The 19,524-nt window shown below is 47.8% G+C and overlaps 1 protein-coding gene across 1 annotated transcript in view; it reads left to right on the top strand.

Annotated features, from left to right (window-relative positions):
- Nucleotides 1-19,524, top strand: part of ETFA (electron transfer flavoprotein subunit alpha) — a 90,852-nt gene that overhangs the window by 34,757 nt on the left and 36,571 nt on the right. Inside the window, exons 5-9 of the mRNA XM_040968493.1 lie at nucleotides 4,091-4,190; nucleotides 5,237-5,347; nucleotides 6,863-6,964; nucleotides 8,004-8,072; nucleotides 17,669-17,751. Of these exons, the coding sequence (XP_040824427.1) occupies nucleotides 4,091-4,190; nucleotides 5,237-5,347; nucleotides 6,863-6,964; nucleotides 8,004-8,072; nucleotides 17,669-17,751 (465 nt within the window). The remainder of the gene's footprint in view (nucleotides 1-4,090; nucleotides 4,191-5,236; nucleotides 5,348-6,862; nucleotides 6,965-8,003; nucleotides 8,073-17,668; nucleotides 17,752-19,524) is intronic.

Genomic DNA, 19,524 nt, shown 5'->3' with positions numbered 1-19,524 from the left:
TTCTCGAAGGGTTCTGCTCAAGTGGTCTCAGTAGTTCTAAAATGCTATTTATTTCACAGATCCAAGGATGAGGAGAGCTTTCCAAGGTCCATTGGTTGACATAGTACACCTTAGATTCTTCATTCACCCAGATATTTGCTGCCAACAATTGGCTTGAGTAGTTGATCAACTTGTTCTGCCCTCCTTCCTTTGCTGTGGTATCAGCTGTCCTCTGCAGGTTCCCATGGACTGACAAATCCTCCACGTGCATCTGGGTATGCCATCCGTTGCTCTGTCCAAGCCATTTCGGAGGCCCAGTTCTAACACCTGTACTCCACAGTCAGACCACAGATCTGATTCTCCTGCTGGTTGGAGTTCTGAGTCTAGTGGTTAAGTTGGGGAGAATCCCAAAAGAAACCCTGTCTGAAGTGATCCCAGACCTGACTCTTGTGTGTGCTTCCCAGTAAGGGGTCCATCTCTGTCTGTCCCCCACATCAGGCAATGCACATACTAATAGTTACAATTGCTGGGTCAGTTCTATCTCCAGCCCCACCTCTTAGTTAAACCAATGGATGCTGCAAACCAACCTGAACCTGCCCACCACACACTCAGCTGTCACACACAGCAGTGGAAGCTGCAACCTAGTTGGAGCGACCGCCAGTAACACCCACTAGGCCTGCCCCCAGCCCTGGTTCTTGTGCTTGCCAATTTGTGCAGCACACTGTTCTAGTCTGTCCTACATCTCATTCAGTTTTTGTACACAGCAGTGGGTTTTGAGGCCTAGTTCAACCCAATCAACTCCTCCCTCCAGCCCACACTCATGCCAGCAGGTGCCACCACCTGTCTAGCCAGGCTCGCTCCCAGCCCTGGTTCTCATGCTCACCTGTGGGAGTTGCAGTCCATCAGAGAGATGCCCAGTTTCCCTGCTGGGCCCACTCCCAGTCCCGGACCTTGCACTCTCTGGATGGTTCTGCAGTCTAATGTCACAGGACTTGCCCTAAGTCCCAGCACTTGTCAGCTGATGCTGTGGCAAATCCCAACCAATCTGCACTTATTCTGGGTGTTGCATGCACCAGTGGATACAGTCAGTTAGCCCAGCCTGGCTTTCCCCTAACCTAGTTCACATGCAGGCCAACAGGTGTTGTAGCCCTGCCTAACCTGGTCTGCCCCCATCCCAGTTCTCATGCTTGCCAGTGGGAACAGCGGCCTAACAGGGGCCACCCCCCACAACAGCCCTATACTGCTCCCCTCCCTGCGGTCTCATCTGTGCTGGTGATGCTGTTGCCAAGTCTGCCATGGCCCTCTTCACCTTGGCATCTTTCCATGGGTGCTGTAGCCTGTCCCAACCTTGTCTGCCTCCAGTACCAGTTGCTACTGGTGGGTACTGCAGCCTAGCCTGACCCAGCCAGCCTTCAGTCCTAGCCCTAATGTTGTGGCCCAACCTGGCCTGTCCCTCACCCTGTCCTGGTTTTTGGATCTGGCAGTGGATGTTATGAACTGGTTGGACAAATTTGTCTTGCTTTTCCAGGCACATTAGCAGGGAGCTGAATCAGAAGTGGAGCAGCTGGGACCTAGTGCCCCCATGGGATGCTGGCCTCACAAGCAGTAGCTTAACTTGCTGTGCCACAACACTAGCTCTAAACCTGTATACTTAAAAAGAAATAAAACTTTTATTCTTTTTTTATGATTTATTTATTGTTATTGGAAAGTCAGATATACAGAGAGGAGGAGAAACAGAGAGGAAGATCTTCTGTCTGATGATTCACTTCCCAATTGAGCGCAACAGCTGGAGCTGATCTGATCTGATCCAAAGATAGGAGCCTGGAGCTTCTTCCGGATCTCCCACGTGGGTGTCCTCAACTCTTCCCAGACCACAAGCAGGGAGCTGGATGTAATCTGGGCAGCCAGGACATGAACTGGCTCCCATGTGGAATTCTGGTGGTTGCAAGATGAGGATTTAGCCACTAGGTTACCGCGCCAGGCCCTAAGCCCGTGTACCTTTTAAAGAGACAGATAACTGTCTCAGGAAATTTATGTGAGCACCTAGATCCAAAAGAATAGACCTTATGTGTTTAGAGGATTCTTTTAAAAGAAAGTACATGTTAATGTTAATCATCATATAATCGTACATGTTATGAGAGGACACAGAATAAAGGAGTGATGATTAAGACCACGGTATGGGGCCTGGTGTGGTAGCATATCAGCCAGAGTCCTCACCTTGCCTGTACCGGGGTCCCATATGAGCGCCGGTTCATGTTCTGGCAGCCCTGGTTCCCATCCAGCTCCCTACTTGAGGCCTAGGAAAGCAATTGAAGACAGCCCAAAGCCTTAGGACCCTGCACCCATGTGGGAGACCCAGAAGAGGCTCCTGGCTCCTGGCTTTGGATTGGCTTAGCTGTGGTCATTGCGGCCACTTGGAGAGTGAAGCAGTGGATGGAGGATTTTTTCCTCTCTGTCTCTCCTCCTCTCTGTGTATCTGGCTTTACAATAAAATTTTTAAAATCTTAAAATAATAATAATAAAAGAAAGACCACAGTATGGGAATCTTCAACAAGCTGGGATTGAGGGAGGAGGTGGAGACGACCGTGGGTAAGTGTGCCCCCAGGGGCAGTGTCACCCACTGCAGTGACAGGTGCTGGAGAGCCGGCTGTGTGGATGTGCGGAAGTCAGCTTTTCCATTTGTGAAATAAAAAGGAACACTTCACGTTTTGGTGACACTACGCTGGAATCCAGAGGGAAGTGATGGCCAGTCTGCACTCACTCACTTCCGGTCTAGAGCTGGGAGCCGTGGGCCTTCAGCTGGACGCCTCGTGCTTCTCCCCTTAGTGAAACGAAGGAGCTGAGGCTGGGCAAGTTGTGACTTTCCCTTGGGTCCTTTTCGGTAAGAAAGATGGCAGCACGTGGGTCTGTTCCACAGATGCTGTCTGCACACAGAAGTGAATCCCTATGTGTCTTTTTGTTGCTGTTGTTAATTTATCCTATAAAGGCAATTCTTCAGGTTAGTTTTGATTTTCTTTAAAAAATTACTTGAAAGGCAGAAAGAATGATGTGATGACAGGTGATGACAGTGATGTCACACCCACTACATTATTCCCCAGGTGTCTGCCGCAGCTGGCTCTGGACTAGGCAAAGCTGGGCCAGGCTAAAGCTACCAGTCAGGAATCTGCTTGAGGACTCTGTTGGCGGTGGGCAGCATGAGGGCTGCTGAGGGGCGGTGGGCTTCAGGCCCCGCATCCTGGAGCCGTCAGTCAGGAACACACACGAGGGCTGCTGAGGGGCGGTGGGCTGCAGGCCCCGCATCCTGGAGCCATCAGTCAGGAACGCACACGAGGGCTGCTGAAGGACAGTGGGAGGCAGGCCCCTCATCCTGGAGCCGTCAGTCAGGAACGCACACGAGGGCTGCTGAGGGGCGGTGGGCTGCAGGCCCCGCATCCTGGAGCCGTCAGGAACGCACACGAGGGCTGCTGAGAGGCGGTGGGCGGCAGGCCCCGCATCCTGGAGCCGTTGTCACAGCTTCCCAGGGTTTATTAGCAGGAAGCTGGCTCAGGAGCTGAGCTGGTCCTTTGCCCCAGGCGCTCTGTGGTGAGTGTGGGGAGTGCTAAGCATCGTCTCCAAGGCTCATTCATGCTCATTCATGCTCTTTCTATACACTGTGATATCAACAAAAGGTGAAAGGTCTGCTTTGAAGATTTTTCTTTCTTACACATTAAATAAAGATATATACGAGTCTAATTCTTCATAGTATTTTAGAATTCTACTATTTTAAATTTTTCCCCTCTTATATAATTTCAGTAATCCGTAACTGTCACAACTTTGTAATTAACATTCACTAAAGCAAGTGTCATATTTCATAGTTCAGTGTATTGAATTAAGGTGGCTTATTACTGTAAAACTGAAAACCCTTAGTGTAATTAGAGTAATGGTGGGCACTGAGTCTGAGAGGCTGTCCAGAAAGCCGAGCCTGGAGTGTAGTGTTTCCAAAGGTACGTGTGAAATGTGAAAGACTTGAGTTAGAATGTCTGTGCAGCATGCATTTAGAAGATGCCACTGTTGACAGCTTATTGCTGCCCATTAGTGTGCGTGTGTAACTCGCTGCTTGTTTTGCTCTTAGAACCTTCTGCCTAGAGTAGCGGCCAAGCTTGATGTTGCCCCCATTTCTGACATCATTGCCATCAAGTCTCCCGACACGTTTGTGAGGACTATTTATGCGGGTGAGTAGCCATGACCAACTTGTTATGTTTTAGTGCAGAGTAGAAAGTCATTGATGGGACAGGAGTTGAAAACAGAACGTGCAGTGGTTTCCAGTAGACCCCTCGAGGGCTCCTGGGGGTGGGCAGCCTCAGCGCAGGCCGCTGCTGCTCTCCTGTCCGAGCCCTGGGCTTTCCTGCCTGCTCGCTCCATTGGCAGAGAAGTTTCCAGTGTCCAATAGAAATTAGGTTAATGCTCCAGTATATGTTATCAGTGGCACCTGGAAAGACAAACCTGTTTTTTAAACCATATTTTTAATCATCTTTGCTTCTCCTACTTCATGTACATTAAGAAATGCATTTCACCAGCTCTAGAGTTGATTGATCTTTTGCTGAGCACTCTGGCCTCTGGTGGGGCTGCAGGAGGCTGTGGACTCTGTTCTTTCTGATTCAAGTAGTTTGTGTTCCCAGTCAGACCTTTTGTCTTCTGCAGTGTTTCAGGGGAGGTGTTTGGTCGCTCTGAAGCTGATTGCAAGTTGGTAATAAATGCAGGCCCTTCCAAACAGTTGACACTTTGGAACTTGTTGTTTGTGTCCTGCCGTGTTTTCACATACGCTCTGCGTGTAACATGGACGGTAGCAGAGTTTAATAGTTGCTGCAGCTCCTGGGTTTGGGGGAGCTCTTTTCAAAGGAGGAAGCTGTATACATGTCCCTGATGGTGAGGGTACAACTCCTTAGTTGGATCTGCCTCCAGACAGGTCAGTGCCTGTCTTATTTTTGTTTGTTTGTTTGTTTTTCTTTTTTTTCATTTAAAATGCAGAGTTACAGAGAGAAAGAGAGACAGAGCCAGAGCCCATCTTGTCTTTACAGACAACGCAGGGTTAGACAGGTGTCCGCTGATGGGTTTCTTCCTGTTACACTTGTGTTTTCCCAGTACTTAGTACAAGTAGTGGTTGCTATTTCCTAGACATTTCTTGCCTTGCCTTTGTGAAGTAAGTTGTGAGCCTCAGGGGAACGCCCGTTCTGTGGCCCTTTGTTACGGTGCATTGAAACTTAATCATGTATTTCAGGAAATGCTTTGTGTACAGTGAAGTGTGATGAGAAAGTGAAGGTGTTTTCTGTTCGAGGAACATCTTTCGAAGCTGCGGCAACAAGTGGAGGTAGTGCCAGTTCAGAAAACGGTAAGTGTATTTGGAAAGGGAGTTTGCTTTTGTAAGGCAGAAGGACAGACCAAGGGCTCTCGTGTCTACTGGGTCACTCCTCAAATACCCACAACAGACTTGGCTGAGCCAAACCAAAGCTGGGAGCCAGGAACTCAATCCAGATGCCCCATGTGAGTGCTGGGTATCTAAGCACTGAGTCACTACCAGCTGCCCCCGGGGGTCCTTCTACTAGAAGCTGGAGTCAGAAGTGGACGCAGGGGGCCAGGGTGTGGCACCTGCAGTGCCAGCCTCCCATTTGCCTGTTGGCTTATGTCCAGGATGTTCTACTACCAATCCAGCTCCCTAATGGCCTAGGAAAAAGAAGCAGAGGCTGGCCCACGTGCTTGGGCCCCTGCCACCCACTTGGGAGACCCAGCTGTGTGACTCCTGACTCTGACCTAGATCTGCTCTGGCCATTCTGGACTCCTGGGGAAGTGAACCAGTGGAAGGAAGGCCTCTTGACCTCTCTCGTTCTGTAACTCTTTCAAATAAGTGACCAAATCTTTAGAAAAAAAAAAAAAAAGGAAGCGGAGTCAGGTCTTGAACCCAAGCACTCCGATACAGGCTGTGAGTGAGTCTCTTAGGTACCGGGAAAAGGCCCAGTCCTAGAGTTTGGGGGTTTCTTCTTGTTGTAGCTGTTAGGTTTTTTTTTGGGGGGGCGGATTTACTTATTTATTTTGAAAGGCAGAGTGATTGAGAGAGGGAGAGAGACACAGAGATCCTTCCATCGGCTAGTTCTCTCTAACAAGGGCCAGGTCTTTGCCAGACTGGAGCCAGGAGCCAGGAGCTCCATCTTTATACCCCTTGTAGCTGGCAGCGACCCAAGTAGCTGGGCCATCTGTGCCACTTTTCCTAGTGCTGTGCCATGGGATGCCATTGTCACAGGCGGCAGCTCAGCGTGCTGCGTCACAGTGCCACCCACAGGCCCTGGACCCAGTTCTTTTGATTGCTAGTGTTTTGTGTTCATAGATGGTATTGAATTTAGAATAAAAGATGACCTTTAATTAAATTTCTGAAGTAGAGCATTTGAAAGTTTTATCTAGTAAAATATATTTGCAATGCATTTCCATGTTACATTAGCAGGACCATTGCTTTGAAGGGAATGGGAGGGAGATAACCCATGGAGATCCACCTGCTATGTTGTTGAAGCATTTTGCTCTGTTGTTGTTGTCTGCTGTTACACTTGGGCTGTTACATGTGGCAGAGAATGTGCACTACCTGTACAGAGGTGTTCAACTTTCATGTGCGCAGCAGCTGGGTGTACCTTGCAGAGAGCGTTATTGTAGATCAGTGACTGCTCTGAAGCCACACTGCTCTTGTGAGAAAGGCTGCGATGGTCGCCTGAGTCTTCCCATGATCAGAGCAAATGGAATCCAGTGACTGGAACAGTCACAGTAATTGATACACTTACATGGCATTATGGGCTTGTTTGTCTTGTCTTGATAGAATTTGAACTGACAGTCATTATCTTATTGTGTATGTCAATGTGTGCAGCTTCTAGTACCTCACCGGTGGGGGTGTCCGAGTGGCTAGACCAGAAACTAACCAAGAGCGACCGGCCAGAGCTGACGGGTGCCAAAGTGGTGGTCTCTGGTGGTAAGTGGAACAGTGATTTTAAACCATATAAGCGTCCAGTACTGGGCCTGTTTTTTTTTTAGCATTTACCTTGGAGGAGCACGGTTGTTTTCGTTTTTTCCAAATGGAAAGTAGGTAAGTTGCAAGTGTTGCTCCAGCGTTTGGCTGTTTGGAGCATGTCTGGGTCGCCGGCGTCAGGGAGAACGTGGCACAGAGCTCGTCGCCACAGCTGTGCTGTGACTGTTGTCTGCCTGGAGCCTTCTCGCTCCGTGCAGTGTGGATGGCTTCTCAATTATGGGGGAACCCCATGGCATCTCAAATGGGGACGACCCTCTGTTCTACTTTCAGAGTGGTCCAGGACCCTGGATAACTCTTGGAAGGTTTCCTTACATTCAGAATCTGACTGCTAATATTGCCCAAGACTTGCTTCTTTTTATACATCCTGCTCTTTAGTTAAAAAGCAAATAAACAACAAAAAGACTTTTTGTAGCCTGCCGTTTTTTTTGTTTTGTTTTGTTTGTTTGTTTTGTTTGTTTTTTGAGAACCTGAAGGCTGTGATTTAAAAGTCTTTCCAAGTTAAACAGCAGAGAAAGCAACTTTCCCACTAGCCTTCGGTCCTGAGAAGCTGTGTCTGACCTGTGCGTTCCCTTTGAACTGTGTATTGGATAGCTGTGCTGTGACAGCCTGCTACGGGGTGCTGAAACAGAAGCGGGAAGGCCATGGAGAAGCTGGAAGTCTGCTGGGATGGCTTCCAGACGTTCTCCGCTGCCTGTGGCATTCTGTTAAACAGTGCAGACACAGCAGCGGCCTGGCTGGTGGGGCGCCTGCAGCCACGAGGTTCTGTTCCAGGGAGAGAAATTATTAAAGGTCACAGTGCTAGTTAGCTGGTAGCTAGTTGTAATAGTGTAGAATGCTTTGTAGGAAAAGTCGAAAAGGTTTTCCAGAATAATGGCAGGCTTAATTGTATAATATGAAAATTCAGTTGTATAAAAAAGCAAGATTATGTGGAAGGAGTACATTAACTTCTTTCTTTTTTTTTTCCCCCATTCTTAAAAATGAGGTCGGGGCTTGAAGAGCGGAGAGAACTTTAAGCTGCTGTATGACCTGGCAGACCAGCTGCATGCCGCAGGTAGAGTTACTTTTCCAGCTACAAAGATGTGTCCTTTCTTTTGGGGTTGCGCGTTGTTTTTTCATTCTTGTGTGCTGGGGTCTTCACAAAGTTGCTGGCAACTACACAGTATGAAAGCACTATACACATGGGGTTCAGTCCCTTTTTTTGGCACCTGGTTAACTGCTGCTTTCAATGTCATGATTCTGCTAACTGAGGTACCCGCGTGTAAGTCACTCAAGGCTGTGTTTTGGCCTCTGTCATCTGCAGTTTCTCTCTATGAGACAGTTTTCCTTGGGCCTCCAAGTGACTGGCATTTGGAGAGGAGGGTGTGCCCTGCTTCCCGTCGTATTTGTGTGGCACTCTGAAATTGGTGAATCTTTGGATTTTTCTTTTCCGTTTAAAAGTACATGGAATCTACTGAGCTCAGGAATATGCTGGTTTTCCTCTTTTGATGATCTAATGTAATCTTTTTTCACACATATAGAAATATATTTATAATGTTTTAATTGCAATTAATTACTTTTAGGAAATAGAACTGTTACTCAACTGCTGATAACAGAATGGCGGTCTGTGAATGATTAAGAAATTAAAATATTTGATTGATTTTAATTTATAACTACTATATAAATGTAATTTTTTTTTTTACAAAAAAAATCCTCTTTCTTTTTAGGAGTTTTGTGGATATGTCTAACCTTCTAGGGTCTTTCTATGCTTTTATGTTATATAATATATATATATATATTTAGAAATAATAATTGTTTGATCTAAATAAAGTTATAATATTTACTCTTCAGATAATGTTCCCATATTCAAGAAGGTTGTTTTTATGATTTATTCTGTCACTGAACAAGTACTTATTGTGTGTGCCATATGACAGACACTTTAGACTTCAACAAGATAGCAGTCTGCAAAATTAACAAAAGTTCCTGTCCTTGCAGAAATTACACTTCTGTTTGGATGAAGTAGGCCTTATATTTGCTTTCTTTGGCTGTTGTAATAAACCATAACATCTCAGAGCAGAGAGGTGGCTGGTATTGTACCAGGGCTGGCATCCCATGTCAGTTCCAGCTGTTTCCCTGCCATGCACGTCAGAAACTTAGATGGAAAATCTCTCTCTTTCTCTCTCTGTATCCCTGAATTTCAAATAAGCAATCATAATCTCCTAGGAGAACCTGCACAGTTATTTTGTTGCAGTTCCAGAGGACAGAAGTGGGCTGAAGTCAAGGTGCCAGTGTGGACTTGGCTCTTTCCTCCAGGAGAGGAAGTAGACCCTTCTCTGCTGGCTTCTTGGGCTAGCCTAGTGTTGTTCGGCTTGTGGCCACTTGGGTCAGCCTCTGCCTCTGTTCTCCCTCCCTCCCTCCTTTCTTCTCTCCCTCCCTTCCTTTTTATTTTAAAAGATTTATTTATTTTTATTGGAAACTCAGCTCTACAGAGAGGAGGAGAGACAGAGAGGAAGAACTTCCATCTGCTGGTTTGCTCCCCAAGAGGCTGTAACGGCCAGAGTTGAGCCAATCTGAAGCCAGGAGCCAGGAGCCTCTTCTGGGTCTCCCACATGGGTGTAGGGTCCCAAGGCTTTGGGCTGATCTTGACTGCTTTCCCAGGCCACAAGCAGGGAGCTGGAAGGGAAGTGGAACAGCCAGGATACAAACTGGTGCCTAAATGGGATCCCAGCACATGCAAGGTGAGAACGTAAACACTCGGCTACCACACCAGGCCCTCTGCCTCTGTTTTTATCTCACCTGTGTCTGCGTCCAATCTCCTCTGCATTCCTCTCGTGAAGTGTGTCTGGACAGTTCTGGATAAGCTCCTTCTCCTGAGCTCCTCCCTCTTACATCATGTCTGCTGCACATAGTTACCTGCACAGGTTCTGGGTGAGGAAGCATAGTAAATTAGTAAGTGATGTGAAAATCCCTCAAAAGGTGTGTGGAAAATAGATTTAAAAAGATAAGTTTATTTTGGTGCAAAAAAATTGAAATCTGTGTATTAAGGGTCTTCGAAAAGTTCATAAGAATGTGTCTTATGGGAAAATTATGAGGATTTCAAAATGTTCTTACAGCAAAATGAACTTGTAATTCTGTTTTCCATGAGCTCTGTGGCGTGCACTGGTGTGCCCTGTCAGTAAGTGCGGTGGAGGCTGATGGAGCAGGTGGAGGAAGAGCAGAAGGCGTGCAGGAGGGGAGGCCTGCACTGGAAGCTCAGCGGCCGGGGGGGCCTGCAGGAACAGCCAGGGGCGTGCGGCAGCTCTGTGCAGAGCTGAGGAGTCTGGGCCAGAGGGACGGGCAGAGTATTGGAGAACAGGGAGGAAGCCGACGGTGGGCTGGTCGGTGCAGAGGAGGAAATGGGGAGGGAGGAGATGGGGTGTACCGTTGGGGCCAGGTCCCACAGAGCCTCAGAGGCCTCCATGTGGAGGTTTAGGGGGATGAGGGCCGTGCTGTAACGCATCATGTAAGGGTTTGAGAATAAGGTGCAGGGACTAAGTGCGGTACTGGGCAGGGATGGGTCTAGTCACTTCAGAGTGTACTTCATCCATCCCGGGGAGAGGTTTGGTAGTTCATTCCAGGATCCTAAGGCCAGTTGGGGATATATTCACATGTGGAACCACTTGGAGTTTCTTTTTATTTTTCTAATTTTTTATTTGAAAGGCAGAGCTACAGAGGAGATAGGCACAGAGAAATAGATTTCTTTCTTTGGTTAAGATTTATTTATTTACTTGTTTGTTTGTTTGAAAAAGGGAGGAATAGACAGAGGAGGGATCTTCCATTGGCTGGTTCATGCACTATATGGCTGTGGTAGCTGAAGCTGAACCAATCTGAAGCCAGGAGCCAGGAGCTCCTTTCTGGGTCTCCCACCTAGATGTAGGGGCCCAAGCACTTGCATGCCCAGGCACGTTAGTAGGGACTTGGATTGAAAGTTGAACCTGTGCCTATATGAGGTGCTGGCACCACGGGTAGCTGTCCAACATGCTACACAACATTGCTGACTCCCTGAGAAAAGAGACCTATTTACTCCCCAAATGGGTGCAGTGTCCAGGTCTGTGTCCCTAAGCCAGGAGCCTGGAATTCCGTGTATGTCCCTCACGTGGGTTGTAGCTTCCAAGCACCTGGTCCGTTCTGCCGCTTTGCCAGGCACATAAACAGAGAGCTGGATTGTAACTGGAGCAGCTGTGACTTGAAGCGGGGCTCCATTGTGGACCTCTGGTGTTGCAGATGGTAGCTTAACACACTATACCACAGCACCAGCCTCCCTCAGTATTTTCTGCAGATTGGGTTTGGATTCTAAGAGAGAAGTATTTGTCCAAGGAACCGCTTTAAGACAGGGAGGACCTGGTCATATTCCAGTAGCCCCGTTTCCCATCCAGCTCCCTGCTTGTGGCCTGGGAAAGCAGTCGAGGACGGCCCAAAGCCTTGGGACCCTGCACCCATGTGGGAGACCTGGAAGAGTTTCTGGCTCCTGGCTTTGGATCAGCTTAGCTCTGGCCATTGCGGCCACTTGGGGAGAGAATCAGCAAATAGAAGTTCTTCCTCTCTGTTTTTCCTCTTCTCTGTGTATCTGACTTTGCAATAAAAATATTGCAAAAAAAAAAAAATCTTAGAAAAAGAAATTGAACTTCCATCTGCTGGTTCATTCTCCAAATGTCCAGCACAGCTGGGGCCAGCTCGAAGGCCGGAGCTCCATCCACGTCTCCCACAGCAGTGGCAGGGGTCCAGGCACTTGGAGCATCAGGCCCTTCTGCAGGAAGCTTGAACAGGAACGGAAGAACTGGGACTCAGACCAGCACTCTGATATGGGAAACAGGTGTCCCAAGGGGTGGGCTGATGTGCTCTGCTGCAGCACCTACTCCTCAAGGGGTTAGCTGGGGGGCGGGGGGGGGGGGCTGAGAAACGGACAGGAGCCAGAGTGTCTCCCTGGTGGAGATGCGGGTGGAGAGTGAAAATAGTCCTTGGAGAGAAGCGGGATTGCTTTTTTTTTTTTTTTTAAGATTTATTTGTTTGAAAGGCAGAGTTATAAGGAGAGAGGTGGCAGCAGATCTTTTGCTGGTTCATTCCCAAATGGCTGCAGGAGCCGGGGATTCCATCCTGGTCTCTCAGGTGGGGACAGGTTTGGGCCGTCTTCCTCTTCTCTCACAAGCATGTTAGCATGGACCTGGATGGGAAGTGGAGCAGCCAGAACTCAACTTTGTACGCCTATGGGATGCTGGCACTGCCAGGCAGCAGCTTAACCTCCTCGACAGACAATGTGGACGGAGCTGCAGGTCTTGGGCAGGTGTTTTAGTTGGAACACATGGAAGATTTTTGATTGTTTTGTTTTTTGATTGTTTCAATGTTTTCATTGACTAGACAGTAAAATCACCAATCGAGTGAGGGTGTTCAAGAGGTACAGGAAGTCTGATGAGGAGGGGAAAAGGTAGATTATAGTTCAGGAAAGAATCAGGTAATAAAAGGACCAGGGGAATTCGGTGTGATTGCCAGGAAGCATCAAGGTCTGTTTACTCAGAGTCGGACCCTGTTACCACGCCTGAGTGCTGGAGTGTTTTTCTCCAGTCAGGCTGAACTACCAGAGCAGAGATGGGAAGCTGGGGAGAGACTGCCTGATTGTTCCTCTCTCTTAGCTAGGGTGGTGAGGTCGGGGGAGGCAAGGATGCTAGAGGCAGGAACAGAGGAGTGATCAGCATGACTGAGTGTGGGGTTTAATTCGCATAAAGAAAGAAGGAAGACAGTGACTGGAATTATAGGTCATGGTGGGATGTTGGAGTTGGAAAACAAAGGGAGTCGGCTTGAAAGAAGAGGGAGTGGAGATGACCTCGGGCTGTTTAGAAGGAAAAGGCTGAGCTGCAGCCGGGAAGGTGGCTGAGGTGGGATGGGGCAGGGTCATTGGCAGGTGCTGGGAAGCCAGAGTGCTGCAGTGCTCGAGAATGGAGACAGGACTGGAGACAGGACTGGGACACAGGACTTGTGGTTTCTGTTCTGTCTTACAAAAAGTTTGTTACTTTGGCCTATCTACAAGTAGACAATGGAATGAACGGAAAGATCAACAGCTCCTCCAAGAACCAGCAGAGAAGAGAGGCCCCATACAAAGCCTAGTGAGAAAGGGAGACTGAGAATCTGAGCTCCCTGGGGTGGGGGGGTCCTAGAGCAGCGAAGATCCCTGCAGAGAGCAGGGTGCAGTAGGGATGGCTGCCCTGGCCGGAAGCTGCAGGGGCTCCTCAGCGCTGAGCTCCCATGCTTTGAGACGGCCTCACAGGGCAAAGTGGGGCAAAGTCACTGGTTCTACCCATTGGCCTTGGGAAGAAAAACCACACAGAGATATGCCAGAACATTCTGTTATTCCTAATACCATCCCCCGCCCCTCGGGCATCTACAGGGTAGGGGCATATCCCAATAAACCCCTGACATGATCGTATCCTAGTCAAAAATGAGCTTGGGGCTGTTTGTTTAGCCTCACGCACGAGTGGGGAATGGCAGGCCTGTGGGTCGTAGAAACCCCCACGAAAGCATTTGGCTTGGCCGTGCCAATGCAGCTGCCAGTGCCACTCAGAATTCAGTGAATCTACAGCAGGCTAGTTTTTAAGTTGATAATTGCGTATGGCCCACAGGTGTTGTTACAAAAATCCAAGTTGCCTGTTAGTAGAACACAGGTCCCGCCCCCCCATAAGACACTGGTTACTGTGCCCACATCGTGTACCCGAGTTCCCACACTTAGTCCCTGATTGTGCCTCCGGACTCCACCTTCCTGCCGTTGCAGACTCCGGGACGGAGCAGTGGTGACTCCAGTGACTGGGCTCTTGCCGCCCACATGGGATCCTGGATGGCATTCCCAGTTCCTAGATTTGGTCTGGCACATCCCAGGTTGTTGGAGGGCATTTAGGGATGAACCAGCAGGTGAGAGTTCTGTCTCTGTCACTGAAATAAATAGAAAAGTAGCTGTGGTTTAATATGCCTAACCTTCTGAACATCATAGCTTGGCAGCGGAGCCCACTGTGGAGAGCAGCTGTCGGTCCTCATGGTCGCTTGGCTCGCTGGGAGCTGCTGCCACACCCACTGCCCAGCCTTACGGGGGAATGTGCCATGTACCCCGAGCCTGAGAGAGACCAAAGATCAGGATGTGCAGTGTGATTGCTACTGAATGCCCTCAGCTTTTGCATGTCAGAAAATTGAAAATCTTGGGCCTGGTGCTGTGGCCTAGTGGCTAAAGTCCTCACCTTAAATCAGGATCCCATATGGGTGCCGGTTCTAATCCCAGCAGCTCCACTTCCCATCCAGCTCCCTGGGAAAGCAGTCAAGGACGGCCACCCCCATGGGAGACCTGGAAGAACTCCTGGCTCCTAGCTTCAGATTGGCTCAGCTCCAGCTGTAGTGGTCACTTGGGGAGTGAATCATTGGATGGAAGATCTTCCTCTCTGTCTCTCCTCTCTGTATATCTGACTTTCCAATAAAAATCAAAAAATCTTTAAAAAAAATGAAAATCTCTAGTTGAGCCATCCTAAGTCAAGGACCATGTGTCGTTAACCAGTCCAGTGTGCCTGATGTGGGAGAAAAGCAAGTTCAACCCTGGCACCTGGTAGTCCTCAGAATGGGAAAAGAAAAAAAACCCAAACTGCAACCCATTCTGGCCATCCTGTCTCACCTCAGAGGGAGAGAGGAGTGGAGAAGCACGGAGCAGGTTCCTTGTCCTGTCTCCTTGAAACACTGACACCAAAGCACAGGACACGGGGCGCTCCTCCCCCTCCTCCACACCACGTCACCAGAGGCCTAGGCACCCCGGCGCCTTCCATCCAGTGTGTCAGGCCAGGCTGTCGGGAACACGCACCAAGCATCCTGCCGAGCAGAAGACAGGTCAGGCATCCGAGCTAGTGCTAGTTGGAATTATCAGACTGGGAGTTTAATTAATATGCTGAGATTTTAAGGAACAAAGTAGATAGTATGTAAGAGTAGCTGGGCAGTTCAAGCAGACAGACAAATCCTCAGGAAGATGGGTAAAAATGCCAGCAACAAAAAAATGGTCAGAGAATGCCTTTCATGTACTTGTTTTTTCTTTAAATATTTGTTTATTTTACTTGAAAGTAAGAGACCTCTCTTGCATGGCACGTGCCCATTCTCTCTCTCTCGCTCTCTCATACACACACATACACACACACATGTCCAGGGAGAATACAGGAGAAAAAAAAAGGGGAAAGAAAGAGAGATTTCTTCCATCCTCTGGTTCTCTAAATGGCTGCCATGGCTGGAACTGCATCAGTCCGAAGCCAGGAGCCAGGAGCCAGGAACTTCTTCCCAGTCTCCCACACGGGTGCAGAGGCCTGTGCACGTAGGCCAGCCTCCATTGCTTCCCCAGGAATATTAGCATTGGGCTGGAGTGGAAGTGAAATATCTGGGACTTGAACCTGCGTCCATATGGATGCCAGTGCCACAGAGGCCTGGGCTGTGCCACCATGCTGACCCTGCCTTTCATAGACTTGTGTCGATTGAATATGGCTGAGGAAAGAATGTCTGAGCTCAAGGATATCTTGATAGAAACTTCTGTAACTGAAAAGTGAAGGAGGAAAAAAGAAATCAATTTCCGGTGAGTGTGGGACAGCTCTACCAGGTGCAACATCCACGTGGGGGCAGCAGCAGGAGGAGGAGAGAGGAAGGGACAGAACCAGAGGAGCAGAGTAGAAGACGAAGATGGATGAGGTAGCGCATGGAAAATAGTAATGCATGTGATGTTAATCCAGCTGTGTTCTGGATGCCAGTGGTCGAAATGCACCAACTGAAAGGCAGAGATTGTCAGAGTGGATGAAAGAAAGACTCCACTGCATCTTGTCTATAAAATACTACATTAAATGTAAGGCTAACACTGGTCAGAAGCAGTAACAGCTGTATTAGCCTCAGACGTAGCCAGGTCAACAGCAATAGATGTTATCAGGAATGAAGGGGGCACCACGCAACGATATATCATTTCTCTAGTCCTTACTGTGTGTGCTCCCAGCAACAGAGCATCAAGATACACAGGCAACAGTGTCGCCAGGAGAAAGAGCTACATCCGTGTTTCAGTTGATGGCATCAGCACCTGTAGTGTGAACAAACAAGCAGAATCAGTAAGGTTGCAGTTGACCTCAGCAGCAGCATCAGTCACCTGCATGCAATCGGCACTTTTATCCACCTCTTTGTCCAAAGGCAGGACACACGTTGGTCTGAAGCTCCTGAGATGCCTCGGGCATGCCTGGGAGTATAGAGTACACGGTGGCACATTTGGAGGAAAGACCAGAGACTACGCACTGTTCTCAGACCCGGCAGACTCCCACTGGACGTCAGTGGAAGGGCGAGAGCTAGAAAATCCCCAGACTTGTGGATTAAATAGCACACTAAATACGTGTGTGTAGATGAAGATGTCCTAGGAGAAATTAAGAACATTCTGAACTAAGTGAAAATGGAAACATCCAAATTTGTGTGATGCAGTAAAAGCAGCACTTAGAGGAAAATGGGCAACAGTTTTAAAGGGGGCAACCTGAAATCAGACAACCTAATGAAACAAACAGAAAAGCAAATTAAATCTAAGGTAAGCAGAAGAAAACAATAAATTAATGAAACCAAAACCAGACCAGTATTAGAGAAAGTGGGCATAACCCAGAAGTTAAAAACTGGTGGGACATGAAGAGGATTATGGTCAATAATGACACGGTCCAGTGATATGAGGCCCAGAGCTGAAGGCTCCTAAGTGGAAAGAGAATGCTGTGAATGGCCATGAGTGTGCAGGGATGATGGCAGAAAGGCACCGAGCGGGCGGTGCCTTGAGGGGACAGCGAGGCTGAGGACGCCGCTGACGTCTAACTGGAGGATGTGGGGAATTTAGGTTTGCAGCCATCGAGCGATCATGCCTGGGAATCATACTGTTGAGGGAATAGAAATGGCTGTGGGTTCGGGAGCAGGCCGGCCTCTGTGGGCACCAGTTACAGCTAACTTTGGAGGACCTTGCCACAGCTGTGGGGCTCCCAGTGGCCAACTGATACAAGGGCGGATCTGTTAGTCTCGCTGAGCCAGCTGTGCCTCCGGCAGCCCCCTCCTGCCCTGGGCGGCTGGAGGCTCACTCCTGACTCCTGCTGGGAGAAGCCGTGTTCTGCTCCAGATGCAAGGCTCTCAGTAAACACTAAAACAAAGTCAAATTGTTATTTATCCATTAGACAGTGAATACTGGTAAAACCTTTGTCTTGTGTCCTATGTAATTGGTCCCAAGAGATGTTGAAATCACAGACCTTTCCTCAAAGGTTGTGAGTTCTTACATGAAGGCACATCACATATTGATATCCCACACAGCTTACGGGGCAGGTCTCATGAGAGCCTTTTTAGTAAACCAAGCAAAGGAGGTCAATGACATTTTCAATCTGAAACCCACGTGTGGAGCGGAAAACGTTTTTATGAAGCTCTATGGATGAAATGCACCAGGACCTAGAATTTAGAATTTGCAGTCAATGGTGGGGAATTTAAAAAGAAAAAAGAAAAACATGAAAGTTCTTCATAAAATGAATGTAGCCGTACTCTGTCTGGGTCTTTGTTTATGGTCATCAGTGAATATCCCAAGTGGCTGGTGGGTAACGGAGCTTGAGAAAAGTGACAATGATTTTTCTTCCCTCCTAGTTGGTGCTTCTCGAGCTGCTGTTGATGCTGGCTTTGTTCCCAATGACATGCAAGTTGGACAGACAGGAAAAATTGTAGCACCAGTAAGTACCGCCGTAAAATGGGCCGTGGAAAATTCTGTGGGGACGAGCCCCGTATGTATTTGCTGAACAATCATCTGCACGATTTATGTCTTCAGCGTTCCCAAGCAGTGAGTCATTTCCATGGCTAGTGTGTCCTCCAAAGGCCTGTGGGTTTCTTGCCCTCCATTAAATGCCTGGCAGTTCTTAAATCCACAATGATTTCTCTGAATATTTAAAGCAGTGCAGTGTTTTGTTGAAAAGTCATATCAAAATCTCAAATATAAAACTTACAAAAGGAATGCTTTACATTAAGTTCATTTAATAAACTCATGTTGATAACATTGATGTGCCACAAAGCCTTTTGGGCAGAAGTAAGCCCAGAAGGCCCATGAAGTCATGTGACCTGACCCCTGCAAAAGCAGCCACAGGAAGGACTCAAAATTTGGTGAATCTATAGTAAGTTAATTTCAAACTTGACAATGTTGTATGGCTCATGGATGATGATGGAAATATCTTGATGTGGGCCCGGCATGATTGCTCAGTGGCTAAATCCTCACCTTGCATGTGCCAGGATCCCATATAGGTGCCAGTTCATGTCCCAGCTGCTCTGCTTCCCATCCAGCTCCCTGATTGTGGCCTGGGAAAGCAGCGGAGGATGACCCAAAGACCTGGGACCTGCACCCATGTGGGAGACCTGGAAGAGGCTCCTGCCTTTTGATCAGCTCAGCTCCAGCCATTTTGACCACTTGCAGAGTAAACCCGTGGACAGAAGATCTTTCCCTCTTTTTATTCTTTCTCTCTGTAAATCTGGCTTCCCAATAAAAATAAGTAAATATTTAAGAAAGAGAGAGAGAGAAGGAAAAAAGGAAGAAAGAAAGATCCTGATGGCCCTGGGCAGAAGCAAAACAAAACAAACTTTCCTACCCTTGCTTTAGAATCCAAAATTCATCAGTAATCATGGTGAGCCTGTGTTAATGAACACAGGATTTTGGCATTGGGAGTGTGGATGACAATTTTTGTCTTAAATATTTTTAACTCCTTACTTTATTGCTGTATTTTGTCTAATTGTATGAATTTTAGAAAATTCTGCTCCATAATAGATCCTTGATACTAGAATAATCTTCAGTTAAACCCATACAGAATTTTCTTAAGAAGAAAGGGAAAACAATTTCTTTTTCGGGGGGAGATGAATTTTCCAGACTTTTTTGTCTTTTATTTTTTTATGATACAGTTCCATAGGTTCTGGGATTTCCTTTCCCTCCCCCAAATCTCCTCTCACTGGTTTTCCCTCTAATAGGGGATCACTAGTAACTGTTCACATTTCCTCATTTCCTTTTTTTTTTTAAGGTTTATTTATTGTAATTGGAAAGGCAGATTTATAGAGAGGAGGAGAGAGAAAGATCTTCTGTCCACTGTTTCACTCCCTAGATGGCAAGGCTGATCCAAAGCCAGGAGCCAGGAGCTTTTTCCAGATCTCTCATGCAGTTGCAAGGACCCACGGCTTTGGGCCGTCCTTGACTGCTTTCCCAGGCCACAAGCAGGGAGCTGGATGGGAAGTGGGGCTGCCGGCACATGAATCAGTGCCCATATGGGATCCCGGTACTTGCAAGGCGAGGATTTTAACAGTGAGCTGTCGCACCAGGCCCACTATTCATATGTTTTCAATGAATAGAGTTCTTAGCCAGTTTAAACTGTTTGGAATGAAGAAAAAAAATTTTTTTAAGTACATTTCAAAACAAAAAACAGTTCTAACAGACATGAAAGTTTTATCTGTTGGTGGAATACAATGTAGTT

Source organism: Ochotona curzoniae, unplaced genomic scaffold (genome assembly GCF_017591425.1).
Source record: "Ochotona curzoniae isolate NIBS_2020 unplaced genomic scaffold, NIBS_Ocur_1.0 scaffold_4701, whole genome shotgun sequence".
Classification (NCBI taxonomy): Eukaryota; Metazoa; Chordata; class Mammalia; order Lagomorpha; family Ochotonidae; genus Ochotona; species Ochotona curzoniae.
Note: the sequence above shows the minus strand (reverse complement) of the source record. Positions and strands in the feature narration are given on the sequence as shown.